Genomic DNA, 20887 nt, shown 5'->3' on the forward strand with positions numbered 1-20887 from the left:
TCAGGTTGAGTACTCCCGTCTGGAACAGATTAATCCACTTTCCATTACTTTCAATGGGAAAGTTCACTTCACGTTAAGTACGCTTCAGTTTAAGTACTCCATGGACCGTCTGGAATGGATTAATCCACTTTCCATTACTTTCAATAGGAAAGTTCGCTTCAGGTTAAGTACGCTTCGGGTTAAGTACAGACTTCCGGAACCAATTGTGTTTGTAAACCAAGGTACCACTGTATGTCCAAAATTCACCATTAAACTACAAGTGTTATTCCAGTCCTGCTTACAGTTGTAACTGTTTACAACTGTTTTTAAGATAAATTATATTCCCCACCCCCACCCCCATTCTTTATTGGTCTTCCTGATTTCTGATTCTTCTGGTCATTTTTTGCCAATTCGGCATAATCCATCCACTTGATCTGCCCTTCTTCTCTGGTAGGGACTTTATTTTCTTTCCATCTCTGGGCCAATAGCATCCAAGCAGCTGTGGTCCTATACATAAAAAGTCTTTTTCTGCTCCCCCGGGATCCTCTTTCTTACTCTTACTTGGCCGAGGCAGGACTTAAGACACCCCTTTCAAGGAATGGAAAGGAAAGAATTAAATTGCCCCATATTATTATTGTCATTATTATTATTTATAAAATCTTATGTACCACGCTTCATCGAAGGATCGCAGGATTGTTTACAGTATCTTTCGCCCTGACAGTGCGGCAGCGAAAGGCTAATCGCCATCTCTCTCTACCTTACAGAGGCCACTATGTGGACCACGAGAAAAACACGATGGAAGTGAAATGCCGGAAATGGAAGCGCCACGAATTCCACTACGACAATATCATGTGGGCTCTTCTTACCCTCTTCACTGTCTCCACCGGAGAGGGGTGGCCACAGTGAGTATTTCCTTTCGCCCTTTCCAGTGTGGTTAGTAGCGGAAGCGTTTGAGCTTAGCCCTAACTCGTCCAAAACATAACGGAATGCCTGGTACATTTATGTTTAAGCGGCAAAATTAGTCGAGAGATTAAATGCTGCTTTCTTTAATTCTTTCATTTATTTGTTTGTGGTAATGAAGCAGGGACAGAACTCTGGATCAAGTTGCCCTCTCGTCCTGCAGAACTTGCAAACAAAAGTCTCCCATATCTACCTGTCCAGCTTAGCTGCCAACAGCATTAACTTTAGTGTCGCCAGCCCAGTCCTGTGGAATGCTCTGCAAACAGAGATTCAACAGGCGCCTTCTGTTTCAACCTTTAAACAGCTAAAATTTTAATGCTGTTTTTATGCTGTTTTTAAGTTGCATTTTAATCAATGTTTTATATTTGCTGTTAGCCGCCCTGAGCCCGGTTTTTAAACCAGGAAGCCCGTGTTATAAATATATTATTATTATTATTATTATTATTATTATTATTATTATTATTATTAAAAACCTTTCTAAGCCACAAGGTTATGCTGGCGATTCAGGAAACACCTTTCCATAATGGTTAGTTGGTGGGCTCTGGTTTTAAAAATTCTTGACATGTTTTTTATGACCTATAATTATTGTTGTAAACCACAATGGTGTGGTGTTTTTTTTTACACGGCGGCATATAAATATTTTTCGAAAATCAATAGATGTGTAGATAGGCTGTTAAACTGGGCCGCATGTTATTTCTGTGCAGTGTTCTCCTAGGAATGCTCTGAGGATGGTTGAGCCATCAGCAAAGGGTAGATGATCGCTTAATCAGTAGAGCGTGAGACTCTTAATCTCAGGGTCATGCGTTCGAATCCCATGTTGAGCAAAACATTCCTGCATTGCAGGGAGTTGAAATAGATGATTCTCGTGCTCCCTTCCGGTTTTATGATTCTATGTAACCCTTTGTGCTTTCTTTCTTTCTTTCTTTCTTTCTTTCTTTCTCTCTCTCTCTCTCTCTCTCTCTCTCTCTCTCTCTCTGTGTGTGTGTGTGTGTGTGTGTGTTTTCCCAGGGTTCTGCAGCATTCGGTGGATGTGACTGAGGAGGACCGTGGCCCCAGCCGCAGCAACCGCATGGAGATGTCCATTTTCTATGTGGTGTATTTTGTGGTCTTCCCTTTTTTCTTTGTGAACATCTTTGTGGCTCTCATCATCATCACTTTCCAGGAGCAAGGAGACAAAATGATGGAGGAGTGCAGCCTCGAGAAGAACGAGGTAATGCTACAGCGCAAATGGGGGCAGGCTCGTGGTGAGAGAGGGGTGGCATTGTTATTTATTGCTTGGGAAGCTAGGCAGATACTTCCAAAGCATTTTGAACATCTGGATTCCCACTATTCCAGAAGCTAGAAGTGTCTCATGATAAGTTGGGAAGGGGGTACTTTTGTGAGTTTGCAACAATACAATACAGTGGTGCCTCGCTAGACGGATTTAATTCGTTCTGTGAGTCAATTCGTTTTGCGAAAAATTCGTCTAGCGAATCCCATAAGAATGCATTGACATTTTTTTTGCCCATAGGAACGCATTAATTGAATTTCAATGCATTCCTATGGGAAACCGCGATTTGCTGGACGAATTTTTCACAAAATGAATTCGTCTAGCAAGGCAACCTCCGCTCGAAAAATCTCTTTGTTAAGCGAAAAATTCATCTTACAGGGCATTCGTCTAGCGAGGCACCACTGTAATTAGCAATGGGGGTAATAATTTGGATGCCAACTGACAGTCTTTATTTTCTTCTTCTTCTTCTTCTTCTTCTTCTTCTTCTTCTTCTTCTTCTTCTTCTTCTTCTTCTTCTTCTTCTTCTTCTTCTTCCAGAGAGCGTGCATTGACTTTGCCATCAGTGCCAAACCCCTCACCCGCTACATGCCGCAAAACCGGCACACCTTTCAGTACCGGGTCTGGCACTTTGTAGTCTCCCCATCGTTTGAGTACACCATTATGGCGATGATAGCGCTGAACACTGTGGTTCTAATGATGAAGGTGAGTGGAACCAGGGGCAACCTTGACCAGCTTCTGGCAATTACAGTGATCTGGCACAACCGGAAAGTTAACTTTTGAGCATGGTTGCCACCTGGGAGATGCCTCCTCTTCCCTCCTGATTCAGCTCCTTGGCTATAAAACAAAGCCATTGAGAATCATGAATGATGGGAAGCTCCCTTATAATGCACCTGAGAAGCATTTCTCTCAGATGGGGAACCTGGTGCCTTCCAGATGTCATTAGACTACAGTTCCCATCAGCCCTGACCATTAGAGCTGGGGATGATGGCAATGGGAAGTCTAGTAACACCTCGGGAGCCAGAGGTTCCCCACCCCTGGTCTAAACTGACTAATCACATCACTCTGTGGTCTTGGGCAAAGGTTCTTTCCCAGCCCTGCTCCCTATGAGTGCCAGGGATGGAAGATGGACCTTCTGCGTGCAACTTTAAGATCAAGAATTGTCCTATTGTTGATCTTTTGTAAGTTACTCTGGGAGCCTTTGCTGGCTGAAGAGTGGGCTAAAAATGCATTAAATAAAAAGAAAGAAAGAATATGCTCTACCTCCAAGCAATGGTTTTTCCACACTTGGGGATGCAACTAAGGATCACTTTTATCCTATACAGTCATACCTCGGATCTCAAACGCCTTGACTCCCGAACGATCGAAACCCGGAAGTGAGTGTTCCGGTTTTCAAACGTTCTTTTGGAACCCGAATGTCTGACGTGGGTTCTGTGGCTTCTGATTGCCTGCAGGAGCTTTCTGCAGCCAATCAGAAGCCGTGCTTTGGTTTCCGAACGTTTTGGAAGTCAAATGGACTTCCGGAATGGATTCCGTTCGACTTCCAAAGTACAACTGCATTTTGGATGGACGTCTCAAATGATTTAAGCATACATACCTTAACTTAACTTAGGGACCCAGGTGGCGCTGTGGTCTAAACCACAGAGTCTAGGGCTTGCTGATCAGAAGGTCGGCGGTTCGAATCCCTGCAACGGGGTGAGCTCCCGTTGCTCAGTCCCAGCTCCTGCCCACCTAGCAGTTCGAAAGCACATCAAAGTGCAAGTAGATAAATAGGGACCACTCTGACGGGAAGGTAAACGGCGTTTCTGTGCGCTGCTCTGGTTCGCCAGAAGCAGCTTTGTCATGCTGGCCACATGACCCGGAAGCTGTCTGCAGACAAACGCCGGCTCCCTTGGCCTATAGAGCGAGATGAGCGCCGCAACCCCAGAGTCGGACACGACTGGACCTGATGGTCAGGGGCCCCTTTACCTTTACCTTTACCTTAACTTAAATAATTTGCATGTAAATGTGACCAGCACAAAAACATGGACCCTAAACACTTGTATACAGGAAGCCATCACTTCCTATGGGTCCCTATCAAGTGTACAGTTTTTGTTGAACCTGAGCTTGCTGCCATGCAACATGTGAAGTGTCCACCTAAAGCTTTTGCTGTTTGCCAATCTGTTTAGCAATAACATCATAAGACCACATTTGATGTGTTTTAATTGTACTTCCAAGTGTTTTCATAACTTCCCCTCATATGCGCATATTTATATGCGCAAGCGCAAGCGCGCACCCCATCAGTTATATTCTCATAGGTTGTGTAGCAACAGCCTTTCTTCTGTTCTACCAGCACCCTGTGGCAATTAATTCCACGGGCCTTTATCACTTGCCACACTTTGTAATCAGAATGGTTGTCCCATACAACTTCACAGTGAATGAAAAGCCGTGGAGCATCCCGAACTGGGTAAGGATGTTCAAACAAACTAGTTCTGTACAAGCCAGGCATTGTTACTCCAAATCAGAGAACTGTTTGTGCAGACGTTTCACTTGGTTTCTCCAAGATGTGTGGAGTTTTGTTTTTCTTTAGTTGCTAACTGAATTTTGCATCCAAATTACGCATGGGGAAATATAACTCTTGCAGGGGCCGGGAGACCTATTGGGTGGATGTTTTAATACAAGTGGGACCCAGGATATGATGACTTTTCCTTCTCTTTCTCTCTCCCTCTTGGCAGTACTATTCTGCTCCCTACACCTATGAACTAGCTCTGAAGTACCTGAACATTGCTTTTACCATGGTTTTCTCACTGGAATGTGTCCTGAAAATTATAGCTTTTGGCTTTCTGGTGAGTTACAGAGTTTGTAGGGGGTGGGGTGGGGATTGGGTTTTTGGTGATGGGCAACCTCATTTGCATCAAATAAAAATGCCCTGTACTGCTGGATCATATCAATTGTTTTTATCAAGTTAGTTAAGTATCATTTCTCCAACTTGCCCAAGTTTCCAGAAGTTTGAAGGAAAGCTACAAGAGATGTGGCTCTTGTTTGATCCCTGGGTATCCTACAAACTGGATGCCAGATTCTGGAGAGATATAGTTGACAAGGCCCCTGTAGAGCAAGTTATGTTTATGATCCATTGTACAATATATTTGACATGCATTTAGTAACTGGAATCTGTTAATGAGAATGTATGTGGTTTGACAGTGTTGAACTAGGATCTGTATGACCTCAATAAAAATCCCAGCTTTGTTTTAAGACAGGCTTCCTCAACCTCGGCCCTCCAGATGTTTTTGGCCTACAACTCCCATGATCCCTATCTACCAGGACCAGTGGTGAGGGATGATAGGAATTGTAGTCTCAAAACATCTGGAGGGCCGAGGTTGAGGAAGCCTGTTTTAAGATATTCCTTTAATCCAGGCATCCCCAAACTTTGGCCCTCCAGATGTTTTGGCCTACAACTCCCATGATCCCTATCTACCAGGACCAGTGGTGAGGGATGATAGGAATTGTAGTCTCAAAACATCTGGAGGGCCGAGGTTGAGGAAGCCTGTTTTAAGATATTCCTTTAATCCAGGCATCCCCAAACTTTGGCCCTCCAGATGTTTTGGCCTACAACTCCCATGATCCCTAGCTAAAAGGACCAGTGGTCAGGGATGATGGGAATTGTAGTCCAAAACATCTGGAGGGCCGAAGTTTGGGGATGCCTGCTTTAATCTCTTGTCTATTTCTTCTTTATTTCTCTCTCTTTCCCCCTGCTTTTCTTTCTCTCTCTCTTTTTCCTGTGTTCTTAGTGTATGTAGATCAATGTTTTAGTTTTGGACCCCACTTCCCCCCAAAAAAGATATTTGATATTAAGCTTTGCATGTCTCTTTATTAATCCTAATAATTCCCCCCCCCCCCATATTTTAAAAAATTCCTTATGTTGCCTTGGCAAAAATGGGTGGCATATCCATTCTGACCCTTAGGTTTGGGGTGAATGTTGTGCCATGCCCCTCTTTGATGTGGGTCCAAGGTAGAACAGGAGGTGTCTGTTCCTTGAAGGCAGCCACCAACTAGAGTGAGTGCAAACCTGCCAAGAATGTGAATTCCATCGATAAATATAAACCACTTATAGTGAATGTACCTCGTACAAATGTATGCTGTCCCTTGTTCATGGGATTGATTTCAGCTTCTCTTTGTATTTGCTGTTACTTGGATGTTCACTCCACTGTTTATTCTTCCCCCGATCTTCCCTCAGAATTATTTTCGTGACACCTGGAACATCTTTGATTTCATCACCGTGATTGGCAGCATTACAGAAATTATCTTGACGGACAGCAAGGTGAAATTCTCCTTCTTTCTATTGCCCCTCCTTTGAGGGAAAGTTTTTAATGACTGAGAGTGGCTGGGGAATGGGCCAGATGGGGCATGGTATAAATAATAATATATTATTATTGTTGTTGTTGTTATTGTTGTTGTTGTTGTTGTTGTTATTATTATTATTATTATTATTATTGGAATTCAGGGCACAGAGATAGGTGTGATGCTTTTGTTTAAATTGTTTGATCTCTCTTTCTCTCTGTATATTTTAAAGCTGGTCAATACCAGCAGCTTCAACATGAGCTTTCTGAAGTTGTTCCGGGCTGCCCGTCTCATCAAATTGCTCCGCCAAGGTTACACCATCCGCATTCTGCTGTGGACTTTTGTGCAGTCCTTCAAGGTAAAAAAAAAAAAAGGCTGACCTCTCGTCTCCTTCCCAAGATTTGCGAATTAAAAACTCAGACTTGACATACACCTTCTCAGGGCACCTTTTGCGCAAAAGGTGGTCTGTGCTGCAAACCAGAGAATCCATCGTCCGCTAAGCGCATGTTTTGGGAGGGGAGGAGCTGTTCCTATGGAGTGCCCGATTTACATATAAGCTAAACAAGCTATAGCTTAGGGCCCCACTCGTTTGGCCTCCCCCACCCAAAAAAAAAAAATTAAAGGAAAAAACCTGGACGTACATTTCCAAAATATAAGTTAAAAAACAAATAAAATAAAACCTACATACAGCAACAGTGTTTTGTGTTGTGTAGGCTCATGTTATGTAAGTAATGGGCCCCGTATGCTAGCCTGCTCCCTAAAATATCACTGGTTTGCTCATTTCTATATACCGTATAAAGGCAAAGGTAAAGTGACCCCTGACCATTAGGTCCAGTCGTGACCGACCCTGGGGTTGCGCGCTCATCTCACATTATTGGCCGAGGGAGCCGGCGTACAGCTTCCAGGTCATGTGGCCAGCATGACAAAGCCGCTTCTGGCGAACCAGAGCAGCACACAGAAACACCGTTTACCTTCCCGCTGTAGCGGTCCCTATTTATCTACTTGCACTTTGACGTGCTTTCGAACTGCTAGGTTGGCAGGAGCTGGGACCGAATAACAGGAGCTCACCCCGTTGCAGGGATTCGAACCACCGACCTTCTGATCAGCAAGCCCTAGGCTCTGTGGTTTAGCCCACAGCGCCACCTGTGTCCCTTACCTTCCCACTGTAGCGGTTCCTATTTATCTACTTGCATTTTGACGTGCTTTCGAACTGCTAGGTTGGCAGGAGCTGGGACCGAGCAACGGGAGCTCACCCCGTCACAGGGATTCGAACCGCTGACCTTCTGATCAGCAAGCCCTAGGCTCAGTGGTTTAACCCGCAGCGCCACCTAGGGTGCCTATATTCTGCATGTGCAAGTGGCTTTAGATACCTACTAGATCCATAAATTGCCACATAGCATATATTCAACACAAAAAAACCAGTGAGAATTTGTTGTTGACAAAGGACAGCTGGACATATAAAGGGCCCCATTACCTTCAGTAGCTTAGGGCCTCATCAAACCGAAATCCGGCCCTGTTCCTATGCCAGCTAGCCCACACAACCTGGCAGGATTAACATGGGAGAATGAGATGTTATGTTGTGATACAGCAATTGTAGCTCTAACCTCTTCGGCTTTCTCAAGTTGTTTGAGTCATTCCTGGAAGCTTGCTGTGGAAAGATTTCCAGGGGGGTGACCAAGAATTCTGCCCAGACCTCCTCACTGTCTGCCCTGTGTTAAGTGGTCCAAAAAGGATGCAGGATTCACTTGGAATAGCAGTTCCTTTTGCTCTCCCGTAACTGCAGAGAATGCCTCTCACACAGTCTTCCTCTGTCTTTGGTATGGATCAAAAAGGCTTGATCCTTAGTCACATCCACCTGAACTAATGTTGCCTCCTTGCCCTATTCTCCCTGGCCTGTCCTGCAGCAAAGCTATCCTGCTGTAATGCGCAACAGGCCTCCTTTTCTACATATTTTAAGCTTTTGGGTGGGGGGTTTGTTTAGGGGGGGGTTGTAAGGGTGGAGGGGTTGTTGCTGTTTTTTATGCCTTTTTATCATTATTTTAGATTTTATTATTATTATGTGGAAATTGTTTAATTTGGTTGTGATATATATATAATTTCTGTTTTACAATTTAGAATACTCATTTAAACATCCTTAAAAGATCGATGACTTCCATTCTTCTCTTTCCATGGTTCATTTTTGCATAGCATAAGTCCCTGCATATTTTACATAAACTAAACCATTCAGTATTCCATTATTACATCCATCAAAATTTATTTACACCATTGAATTTATCTTAATGCTGCCAGCATTTTTCAAGTGTACACAATCCCACCCCATACATTCAATAAAAAAATTCCAATCTTCTCTAAACATATTTGGCTGTGTGTTTTGATGTTTTGCTAGATTTGTAATGATGCAATTTATGTTATAGGCTGCCTTGGGCATGGGTTTTAGCTATGGAAAGGCAGCATACAAATAAAAATATGTATGTCTGGTATGTATGTAAAATGAGAGACATACAGGGCTGGAAAGGACCAGAAAGCTTTTTCTTTCTTTCTTTTGCAATACTGTATAACCCCCTAGTTTATATGTTAGTAGTTGCCGCTTTTCCAATATGTTGCATCTGGAACACTCACTTCCAGATTCACGGCATTCGGGAGCCAAAACATTCGAGAACTAAGCTGTTCAAAAAGCAAGGTTTGACTATATATGCCACCTTGAGTTCTTTGGAGGAAAGGTGGAATATAAATGCAATAAATAATAATAACAATAAAAGCCACCATTTTGCTGTAGCTCGAAGTGAGCTAACTCACCAGATTTCAAAGGAAAACAAAATGCTTGCCTTTTTGTTTGTTTGAGCTTATTATTTGAATGATTTTTTTTTAAAAAAATGCTGGTGTTAAACAACTTGGGCACCTCAATGTCCAGGCAAAAATACAAAATACTTTAAATAAATGCTGTGCATTTAATACAACAGAACCTTTCATTGTTTGCATCTTTCAGGCCCTCCCCTATGTCTGTCTCCTGATTGCAATGCTCTTCTTCATTTATGCCATCATTGGGATGCAGGTAAGGCCCCATCTGAAAGACCCAAGACTCTGCGTTTGGCGGGTAAAGGAGCTAGAAGCTGTTTATGAGATTTGAGGACAGAATATATTGCTAATGAATGCTGTAATAATAGTTACCATCAGGTGCTCAATTTATTTATTCAATAATAATAATAAGAATATATTTATACCCTGCCCATCTGGCTGGGTTTCCCCAGCCACTCTGGGCGGTTCCCAACAAAATATTAAAAACATGATAAAACATCAAACATTAAAAACTTCCCTAAACAGGGCTGCCTTCAGATGTCTTCTAAAAATAAGGTAGTTGTTTATTTCCTTGACATCTGTTGGTAGGACGTTCCACTAATGAGAAGGCCCTCTGCCTTTCCCCCCTGTAACCTCACTTCTCGCAGGGAGGGAACCGCCAGAAGGCCCTCGGAGCTGGACCTCAGTGTCCGGGCTGAACGATGGGGCGGAGACGCTCCTTCAGGTATACTGGACCGAGGCTGTACTGAAACGTACTGGGAGCCAATGTAGGTCTTTCAAGACCGGTGTTATGTGGTCTCGGCAGCCACTCCCAGGCACCAGTCCGATGGCCACATTCTGGATTAGTTGCAGTTTCTGGGTCACCTTCAAAGGTAGCCCCACGTAGAGCGTGTTGCAGTAGTCCAAGCGAGAGATAACTAGAGCATGCACCACTCTGACAAGACAGTCTGCAGGCAGGTATGGTCTCAGCCTGCATACCAGATGGAGCTCATAGACAGCTGCCCTGGACACAGAATGGACAGCTGTGAGACGAAAATGACTCCCAGGCTGTGCTCCTGATCCTTCAGGGGCACAGTTACCCCATTCAGGACATTTAAAATGATGATATTCCAAACTACGCACAGTTGAAATTCTTGAAGTTTTAACATCATCCTATAACCTTGTTATTCCTATAAATTTAACCCTATTTAGCTGAACTGAGAGATTGCCCCTTAAAAAGGGAAAAAAGGAGTATAGAATTTACTCTACTTTTCATGTGAAGGACCGCTTGGCAATTAGCATGATCTGGAGCAAACCCACCCTAGAGGCACCTTTGCACGGAAAACAGTTTATGAGAGGCTTTCCTTTCCATGGAATTAATGCATATTTCCATTGCCCCATGCTTGCTGCAGGTCAAAGAGACTTTGCAGGTTTCTGGCACCCTATGAAAACCCGTTAACCCGATACAAAAGTGGCATAAGTGAACACACCGTTAGCAGTGACAACATTTTCACGCTGCCTTTCATGTCTCTGGTTGCAAAAGAAACACTAACCACTCTTCCTCCATCTACAATTATCTCCCTTGCCCTAGTCTTAACTTCCAAGTCCCGGACTGCAGAATCCGGGACCGGCAGCCATGTGACACCGGAAGTTGCGTTGACGTAACTTCCGGTGTCGCTTTGCCTTTCTATGGGCACCAAAAATGGCCGCCGGCGGCTTCGAAAGTCGCTTGTACGCATGTCAGGAAGTGCGTCACGCAACTTCCGGTGTCGCTCCGCCCATCTATGGGCACCAAAAATGGCCACCACTGACACCGGAAGTCATGTCTATGCACTTCCAGACATGCGTAGATGTGACTATTGAAGCCGGCGGCGGCTATTTTTGGTGCCCATAGAAGGGCAAATCGGAAAGGAAAAAAAAATGGCTGCCGGCAGGAGAAAATAACGGAGAAAAACGGGAGATGAAGTGATACGGGGGACCACCGGGAAAAGGTAAGTAAAAACGGGGGTTTCCCGGAAAACGGGGTACTTGGCAGCTATGGCCCTAGTGCCATGGGACTTCGGAGGAAGTGAAATAAAGAGTTGGTCAGGACTTTGTACACTTCATATTAACCCAACTGGGAGATTGCTGTATTTGTCATTGTCAAATCTTCTCTACTGGATTGTCATTTCTCTGTGCTTTCAGGTTTTTGGGAATATCAAACTAGATGAAGAAAGCCACATTAATCGTCACAACAATTTCCGCAGCTTTCTGGGCTCACTGATGCTTCTTTTCAGGTAAATGGACTTTTAACACTCATACAAGGATTCATTCCAATGTTTTAGGTTGAAATGTGACATTGCCTTTACCGGTATGATTTCAAAAAGTTTTTGGAAGCTGATCTGAAAAATAACTGACTATCCGTCTACTTGCTGCCAAGCCTAAGGAGGGGATTGGTAAAGTTCCGCTTTGGGCCCAGCTTACCTAGAAAGGACAGTTTGACCCCAAAGGGCTTTGTGGACAATATGTACTGTTTCTTCTAGCTGAACTAACAGGCAGGACTTACAAGAGTTTGGATCTCTTAATGAGTTTGTAGCTGTAGTCACTTCCTAACTTTTGACTCCAATTAACTCGAGTGGCGATGTGGTCTAAACCACCAAGCCTCTCGGGCTTGATGATCAGAAGGTCGGCGGTTTGAATCCCCACGGCAGGGTGAGCTCTCATTGTTCGGTCCCTGCTCCTGCCAACCTAGCAGCTTGAAAGCACGTCAAAGTGCAAGTAGATAAATAGTTACCGCTCCGGCGGGAAGGTAAATGGCGTTTCTGTGCGCTCTGGCTTCCGTTACGGTGTCCCATTGCGCCAGAAGCGCTTTAGTCTTGCTGGCCACATGACCTGGAAAGCTGTCTGTGGACAAACGCCGGCTCCCTCGGCCTGAAAGCGTGATGAGCACGGCAACCCCATAGTTGCCTTTGACTGGACTTAACCGTCCAGGGCTCCTTTACCATTTCTTTACCTTAATGCCAATACATGGTAAAACCTTTCATTGCCAAAGTTGGAGACACAGCTATCCTGCTAGAATGACCACAACTACATATAATTAGCATCCCATGCACAACCCGCCTCCGCCCCCGATTGGATCTAATTATCCATTATGTCAAGTGTCCTCCCTCTCTTCTTTCTAATTGAATGTAATCAAATCAATAAGATAATAATGACATAATGACATCCTATGCTCAATTTTACATTGACTATTTTGAAATGGCATTTGCACCAGCTTTGGAAGGCATCCTGATAATTGATGAGCACACCCACCCACACCCTGGGGGTCCCTGGTCAGCATAAAAGACTTCCAAATAACTTACCAGCTTCACTGGATGTGGAATCAAATATGGGATCTTCATAAACTATCTGAATAAAGTAATTTAATTGGTCCAGCAGTGCAGACTGTCCTTGTGTGGGTTACAGTGGTGCCTCGCAAGATGAATTTAATTCATTCCGCGAGTCAATTCGATTTGCGAAAAATTCGTTTTGCGATACGCGGTTTCCCATAGGAACGCATTGAAATTTCTTTTTTTGCCCATAGGAACGCATTAATTAAATTTCAATGCATATGACGAAACATGACAAGTGGATAAATTCATAGGATACATGAGAAATGGCAGAAACTTGAATATAGAAATCTGAAATAAGGTTGAAGAGACTGACAATAGTAGACTTATGGCTTTAAGCGTAAAGAAAGATAAACTGCATAAGTATAAAATTAGAACTCAAAAAGACGGGTGAAGGTAGGGTGGAAGTCAAATTTTAAAAACAAATAGTGTAAAGATGAATGATGCGATTCCCCCCCCCCCCTGGTTTTTGTGTAGTGATTCCCGATGTTTGTTTTCTCCCTTTTCCTTTTCCTTTTCCTTTTTTTTCTTCTTTTTTTCTTTTTGAAGTATGAACAAAGTGAATGGAAATGTAATATATACAAAATGTAATTGAAATACTGTTTCTTAGATATTAATATTGAAAACTGAATAAAAATTATTTGAAAAAAAAAATCAATGCATTCTTATGGGAAACCGCGATTTGCAGGACGAATTTTTCACAAATCGAATTTGTCTTGCGAGTCACCATCAGATCTGCAAGACGCATTCGTCTTGCGAAAAATTCGTCTTGCAGGGCATTCGTCTTGCGAGGTACCCCTGTAATTGTCACTCTCCTTTCCTGCCACTAATGCCCCTATTTGTGTGACACTACATGGTGCATGAACTAGGACCACTGCTTTTTTGGGACAGCAGATCCTACAGTATCCCCCCCCCCACCTGCCACACACACACACACACTCACTCTAAACTACTGCTGGAATCAAATCACAGTCTGCTCCGATGTGGCTATGTCTTCCTCTGATGCAAGAATGCAATTACTGTAATTGCGAGGGATTTGGTGAACGAAGCAGTAAACCTGGAAGGTGTGTTTGTTCTGCGTGCAGGAGCGCCACAGGGGAAGCATGGCAGGAGATCATGCTTTCATGCCTGGAAGGTAAAGGATGTGAGTCGGACACCACAGCAACATCTGGGCAGAATGAGAACGAGCGATGTGGCACCAATCTGGCATACGTATACTTTGTCTCCTTTATCTTCTTCTGCTCCTTTTTGGTGAGTTCCACTTTCCTTCCCCTTTACCCCTAATGGAATCAGGAAGGATCCTCCACATGGAACAGAGAGAAAGGATTTCGCTGTCATTGTGCCACATGCAGGAACCAGCTTGGCAGTATTTTTCTTTTCTTTTTCTCCATCTATTTACTTTCCCCTCTGCTCTCTTCTGTCTCCGCTTCAATTTTGGTTTCTCTCAGTTTCTCATCTTTCCAAACTTAAAACTCGGATTGCAATATTTCCACATAGGTTTGCAGTGTGTTTTTTAAAGGTCTCGTGAAAATAGGTCAGGATCCTAGTGCACATTTCTCCCAACAGACACATGTTTGTTTGCAACTTTGCCTGATGCACACACAGGCTTTTTGCAAGCGATTTCCCCTAATAACATACCTTTCTCTATGTCGTTTTCACTAATATATGGAATTTAACCACATGTTCCCCCAAATGTGTGAATTGGTTGGAGAACTGCATCACAAAATAAATTATGGAATATGAATTTCATTTTTTTAAAGATAATTTTTATTAAATTTTCCAGATAAACAAACCCAAACAAAAAACATATTTTTTTTTACATTTCATCTTATATTCACCCATCTCAGTTCATTTTGCTCTGCCGAGCTGTGACTTCCCTCCCTCCCATCATTTGGTTTTCTTTCCCACTCTTATCTTGCAGTTCCTTTTAGTCTATCTAGTTAAAACCAATTCGTAGGGTTTATTTCAGTCCTGCAAGTGTCTTTAAACTTCTACAGTTCTTCTCCATATAGTCCACAAATTTACTCCATTCCTTTTGGAACTTTGTCTCTCCCTGGTTTTGGATCCCGCAGGTCAACGTTGGCAACTCTGCATAGTCAATTATTTCCGTCTGCCACTCCTCAATTGCCAGTATCTCTTGTAGTTTCCATTTTTGGGCTAATAAAGTCCTAGCCGTGGTTGTAGCCTACATTGAAGTATGAATTTCAAAGGATGGCCGCATATTGTTTGGGGACTTATAAATTAGGTAGGCTTGCATTGAAATGTGAACTGCGCCCATTTCTCTCCAGACTCTCCTTGTTACACATTCTTGTTTCCTCCCTGTTTAAGATGCTCAATCTCTTTGTGGCTGTCATCATGGACAATTTTGAATACCTGACTCGAGATTCCTCCATCTTGGGACCGCATCACCTTGACGAATTTGTCCGGATTTGGGCAGAGTATGACAGAGCTGCGTGGTATGTAGGCACACCCCGTTTTTAAGCCCTCTGTAAAATCTGTTTAGAAATGATCCCCAAGACAAACAGAATGGAAGGGAATTAACCCTTCAGACTCCAAATGTGCCTATGAGAAGCCCCATAGAAGTGGCATTGGAAGACGTTTTGCTTACCCAAACAATGCGGAGTTTGAGCTGGTTTGAATTAAGGGTTAAAGCTCTGGTTTTATCTATTAATATTTTCTAAGGTCAGGGTTTTCTGCATTTTAGTGAGTCCTATAATAATGGTTTTGTGAGCTGCCTCTGCGAATCCCGTGAATAAAGAGCAGTTCCCCATTTCAGGAAGCAGTTGGGTCTGCCAGAGATGCACCCATGTTTCTTGTAGCAAACATGCCTGATGTGAATGGCAAACAAATATCCTATCCTAAGCACACTGAGGATGAGCCGTGGTGTGATCAGAGCTCTGGTGTGTTTAAGATCGTTTGTGTGTGTGTGTGTTTTTGCTTTTATTGTGGCATCTTTTTTTGTCTGCAGCATGGAGGTTGCAAACAACTCCTTGCACACACTACTTCCACATCTGAGTGGCCACCCTCTGGCTGGTGGTCTTCACTACTCCCCCCCCATCACCCCCCAAAAAAGTTTCAGGCGTGCTTCAGAAAATATTGTTTTCTAGAATGTCTCCCATGGGTGTTTGAACATACTTGCCTGACCCCAGTGTTCCAGTAGGATAGTGCTGAGCCTGAAATGGCATTGACATTTGTTTGCCACTACAAGTAAGCTTTTGAGATCTTAGATTTCCCATCAGAGAACTTGAAAGCCTTTTTATGTTGATCTTTCTCCAATAACTGGCTTTGGACCATCCTGAGATTCCAATCCTTTTTTTTTTTTTGACCAGTACATTTTTATTCAATTATACAACGATACAATGATACAACTATACAACACAAATCCAATACATTGTGACTTCCCTCCTCCCACCAAATGGTAAATTATTTCAATCCTCTCTTGTATTATCTACATTAATTACAATCTCAACAATATAGGAGTTATGTCATTACCGCTAGCAATTTCATTCCCTTGTAATTGTCCTTAGTGTAATCAATAAATTTACTCCACTCTATCCGAAATTTCTCATCGTCCTGATCCCGGACTCTATGGGTTAATTTGGCCATTTCCATATAGTCTAGTACATTTGTTTGCCACTCTGTTATAGAAGGGATCTCCTGTGTTTTCCATTTCTGGGCAATTAATATTCTAGCAGCCACAGTGGCGTACATAAAGAATCTTTGGTCTACTTTTGAGATTTCTTTATCTAATAACCCCAATAAAAAGGCCTCTGGCTTTTTTTTTGGAAAAGTATATCTCAATATATTTTTTTAGCTCATTGTACACTGATTCCCAAAATGTTTTGATCCTATCGCACTCCCACCACATGTGGTAAAATTCCCCAACTTTCCTATCCTTTTAAAATCAGTGTGAATGTTTACAGCTCTAGAAAAGCGATGGCCGCTCTCTGGAGCCCTTGCAATTCTGGAATCTCCCTAATTGCCATGAATCTGCCTTTGCCTACCTGAAACCTCACTTTATCGTTTTACCTGAATTCAGCTAGTTTGCTGTTATCCTGATACGGTGTGTGACCTTTTGTATTTTTTCAGCCATAGTTCTATATTCCTTTGCAATGATGTCAAGCCTTGAATGTAACACAGAATATGGTTTGTAAAGAGCAGTTGATGTTGATTATCAGCTTTGAAATCAGAGCTGAGACACACAATCAGGAAAATTTCTCAGCACTGTAGCTCTCATTAGGCTACTCCATTTTGCCATACACATTGGAGGTTGTATCTTTTAAATGTTCCTATATATCAAAGATTTCTGCACATAGAAATCTGGAATATCAGGAACTGTTGCCTTAATATGCTACATTTGTGTATGTAGCTATATTATTATTATTATGGAGGATCATTCAAACACACATTCCCTTACCATCAGCCTGAAGTGGTAAATACCAGCAAAACCCATCACACACAATGAAGGATGCTTGAGCCCACCTTTAAAAGTAAACTAACCCGATTTACATTTCCTGAACTAATTCATGAATTGGAATGCAGCTATCCTATGGTTTTTGCACTTCTCCAAATATTTAGTCTCAAGAAAGTGCCAAAAATTGTATTTTAGACTCAAAGGGATATAAAAATGTGCATTTTGAATTAAGATGTGTACCAAAAAATGCATGTCTTAAAACTTGTGGTGGGTTTTTTTTTATAAAAAAAAGCAGAATATTTCAGTAATGGAAAGCACTTTGCATAGGCAATTTGGACAGGCATATTTTTAGACCAGTCAAAAAATGTTTTTAAATAAGTAAGTGAACAAATATTGTGGCATTGGGTACTCATTGGCAAGAGCCGACTTATCAAATAGCACAGCCACAGGGAACCTCCAGTCCATATGCCTAAATCAGGTGTGGCAAGGATCTTAAGCCACACCCACCTGTCCCACACGTGACATCATATGTGATTTCATAGATGACATCATAGTAGCTGATTGGTAGCAGCTGCAGACCCAACCTGTGCCGTTAATAATGATTGTGCAACCCGTACAGCACATAGGCGGCAATTATTCACACAATTAATATTAATACAATTCACACAATTAATATTCTTGTTCAAAAACAATTTTTCACCATTTATCAAGTTTGTGTGAATAAGACAACTACTTACAAAGTGCCATGAAAACTTACAAGCTATCTAAAATAAAGTGAACTTGCAATGTCAGATTTTACTACCATAAGTTCTTACAACTTCTTGACTCAATTTTTGTTTTTCCTTGTTTTTGCACTCAATTCAATGGCTACAATTGGCGCCAACTTACCTTAATGGCTACAATTGGCGCCAACTGCAAGCCCCACTTTGGGCAGGGATCTGCTCGGCTTGAGAGCGCCAGTCTCAGAAGGGCTTTCCTGGGGGCGCTCAGGACCTAGCTGAGCAGCTTTATTCTGTTCCCCACTCCTGAAATAGCTTGTGAAAAGTTAGGAATTAAACATTGGTATTTAAGGTCCCACAGGCAAGCATATTTACTCTTCCGAACTCTGTATCTGCTTTTAGTAGCATCAGACTGTTCTTTTCATGGCGCAAGCTCATTTTGAGCAGGAAAGTCAAAGTTCTTTTCTTGAACAATTAAGGAGTTGATAGGCTTAGTTAGGGTTTAGACAAAAGGGGAAGTAATAATTGGCTTTTTCTTGGGGGAGGGGTACGGTAATTGGGGTGTAAATTTAAAAAATGGTTTACCTTTTCTTACCTTGCCTCATCAGACTCTGAATTTCCTACTTCTATTGCCCTAGCAGTCTTGCACTTTGCTAAGACTGTCTTTTTGAAAGTTAGCATTGCTTGGAAAAATCAGGATTATTGCATATCACCCTTCTTTTTTGGCACGTGTTTGCATAATCATAATTTTTTAAAAAAACAATGTGACGATTGTGTTTCTGAACTAAAGTGGTAATTTTAAGAAACAACAAACAGGGCTGAGGGGCCTGCAGCCAAATTTCCATCCTCCCTGACCATTGTCTACATTGGCAGGGGCTGATGGGAGCTGAGACCACAGGTTCTGCACCTCGCAAGCCACGATAGGCCAATTCTGCAACCCGTGGCTGGAAATTTGGTTCTCTCTGGGGTGATACAATTGCCTTTGGGCTGTAACATGTCCCTTGACTCTGTCCCCGCATCCACAAAATGTATCTCTGCATAGAAAACTAGCATATCAGTGAGAATGGCTCTGTAGCCTAGTTTTCTTCCTGATATTCTGGCTTTCTGTCTAGTCATATACAGATATATTTGTATGGGCAATTTTTCACGGGAGAATCAGGGCACAGATTTATCACCTCGGTGAGAAACAGGCCAAAGTGGGGAAACAGGATTAAATAGGAGCTCCATTGTGAACTTATTCACACCTCTCCTATAGTTCTCCTCGGAGAAGCAAATGGGTTGTTTGCCAGTTAGAAAAACTGTTGAAGGAATGGGAAGAGAATGAAAAGATTAAAGTCAGCTTTCACTATGAAGCGTGGAAAGGGTAGGGATCTCCTCCTTGCACATCTCAAAAAAGCTTTTTATTGGGCCAGTGATTTGGCCTGCAGTGGCCTCATCCCCCACCATTAAATAGATTTGCTACGTTCTGATAATTTTGATCTGTGGATCCTTGTCAGGAATTATGGGGCGCCATTAGATTGTTCCGTTACTGCACAATACTGTCTAGCTGCGTTGGACTGCAAGCTTGGATTCGGTCTCATATTTCTCACGGTGCAACTCTGAGCAACTCATTGACGTTTCCTCACAGAACTTTCCGCTTTTGGGAAATGGGAACGAAACCAATTTAGCACCTCCAGAAAGTTGTTGTTTTAATAATAATAATAATAATAATAATAATAATAATAATAATAATAATAAAGTGTGTTGACTTTATTTAAATAACCAGCTTTGCAAAACTCTTCTGGCTTATCCATGGATAAGGGTCTGAATGCGGGCTAAGATCTGCTAATTAACGGCAGACTGCTGCATCTTTTCTCAGCCTCAGATCGAGACAACTTTGACCCTTTCGTACTCACTTTGTTGACAAATGGGATGGGACCCAACACTGTAGAACGAACCTTCCCAGTGAGAGCAGTAGCTATCTTTTCCGCAGGCCGCTCAGAGCTTTTTTCCGAGCTGGAGACGGAAGGGGAAAAGTTGCACACCTCTGGTGCCATCCGTTAGTTACGCACTTGTACCCTCTTGCCCATTTCCTGAGCAGCCCTATTAACGCACCTGTGCTTCCTTTCCAGTGGCAGGATCCTGTATAAGGATATGTACACATTAGTACGGGTGATCTCGCCTCCTCTGGGCCTGGGAGAGAACTGCCCCTACAGGGTGGCGTACAAGGTTTGCCCTCCCAACCCCCAGCCACAACCCGGCAATAGGAACATCCTGTTAAACCCCTCCTTCCCCACCCCCTGCTCTGCCACCACTGCACCTCATCAGGGAACCCTGGCATTGCTTTAACCTGAGTTTAAAGAGATCCACACCCTTTCAGAACCAGCAGCTGTTGGGGCCAGGAAGGGATGGGGGGATGAAATATACTCAGAGACGAGAGTGAATTTCATGCTCTTTATTCAGCTCGTAGTCATCAAGGAGAAGATGAGAAGAATGGGTCTTTTCCCAAAACCATCTGCTTATATACATTACCTACACAATGGGCCTTGCGTGATTGGCTACTTCAGGGCTACACCTGTGGGCCAATCAGGTTGTGGATTGACTTCTGCCTGCAGCCTGATTGGCTGCTCCTACAGGCCAATCAGGTTGCAGATTCACTTCTGCCAGCCGCCTGATTGGCTGCTCCTGCAGGCCAATCAGGTTGCGGATTCACTTCCACCTGGAGTTGGATTGGGTAACTCCTGCGGACCAATCAGACTGCTGATTCTGAATCCTATTGTTCTAGGATTCAGCTCAGTACATAACAGGGTTTGTCCGCCCAAGTTGCAAATTCATTCTGGTCCTCTAAAGGTTTTCCTTCCTTTTTCTTTTCTTTTCTTTTCTTTTCTGGGTTGTGTTTCCTGCGCACGGATAATATACCCAGAAAGCACAACCTTTGGCTCTCGGATCAGAGGCCTCTCTGGCAGCACATCTTTTATCTTTTGGGTATTGCTCTTTAACCAGTGCGGCTACAAAAAAATGCAGAAGAAAATGAGAAGCAAGGGGTTGAGGGACAAAAAGCAAAGCGAGTAAGACATGGGGAGAAAGATGGCGTCACCAGAGACTTGGT

General features: G+C 42.9%; 1 protein-coding gene across 1 annotated transcript in view; it reads left to right on the forward strand.

Moving 5' to 3' along the window:
- Positions 1-20887, forward strand: part of CACNA1E (calcium voltage-gated channel subunit alpha1 E) — a 281416-nt gene that overhangs the window by 219317 nt on the left and 41212 nt on the right. The window contains exons 26-36 of the mRNA XM_060277446.1: positions 744-881; positions 1948-2149; positions 2747-2911; positions 4921-5031; positions 6420-6503; positions 6756-6881; positions 9510-9575; positions 11483-11574; positions 13752-13917; positions 14995-15122; positions 19911-20007. Of these exons, the coding sequence (XP_060133429.1) occupies positions 744-881; positions 1948-2149; positions 2747-2911; positions 4921-5031; positions 6420-6503; positions 6756-6881; positions 9510-9575; positions 11483-11574; positions 13752-13917; positions 14995-15122; positions 19911-20007 (1375 nt within the window). The remainder of the gene's footprint in view (positions 1-743; positions 882-1947; positions 2150-2746; positions 2912-4920; positions 5032-6419; positions 6504-6755; positions 6882-9509; positions 9576-11482; positions 11575-13751; positions 13918-14994; positions 15123-19910; positions 20008-20887) is intronic.

The sequence above is a fragment of the Zootoca vivipara genome, chromosome 7, assembly GCF_963506605.1.
Source record: "Zootoca vivipara chromosome 7, rZooViv1.1, whole genome shotgun sequence".
NCBI lineage: Eukaryota > Metazoa > Chordata > Lepidosauria > Squamata > Lacertidae > Zootoca > Zootoca vivipara.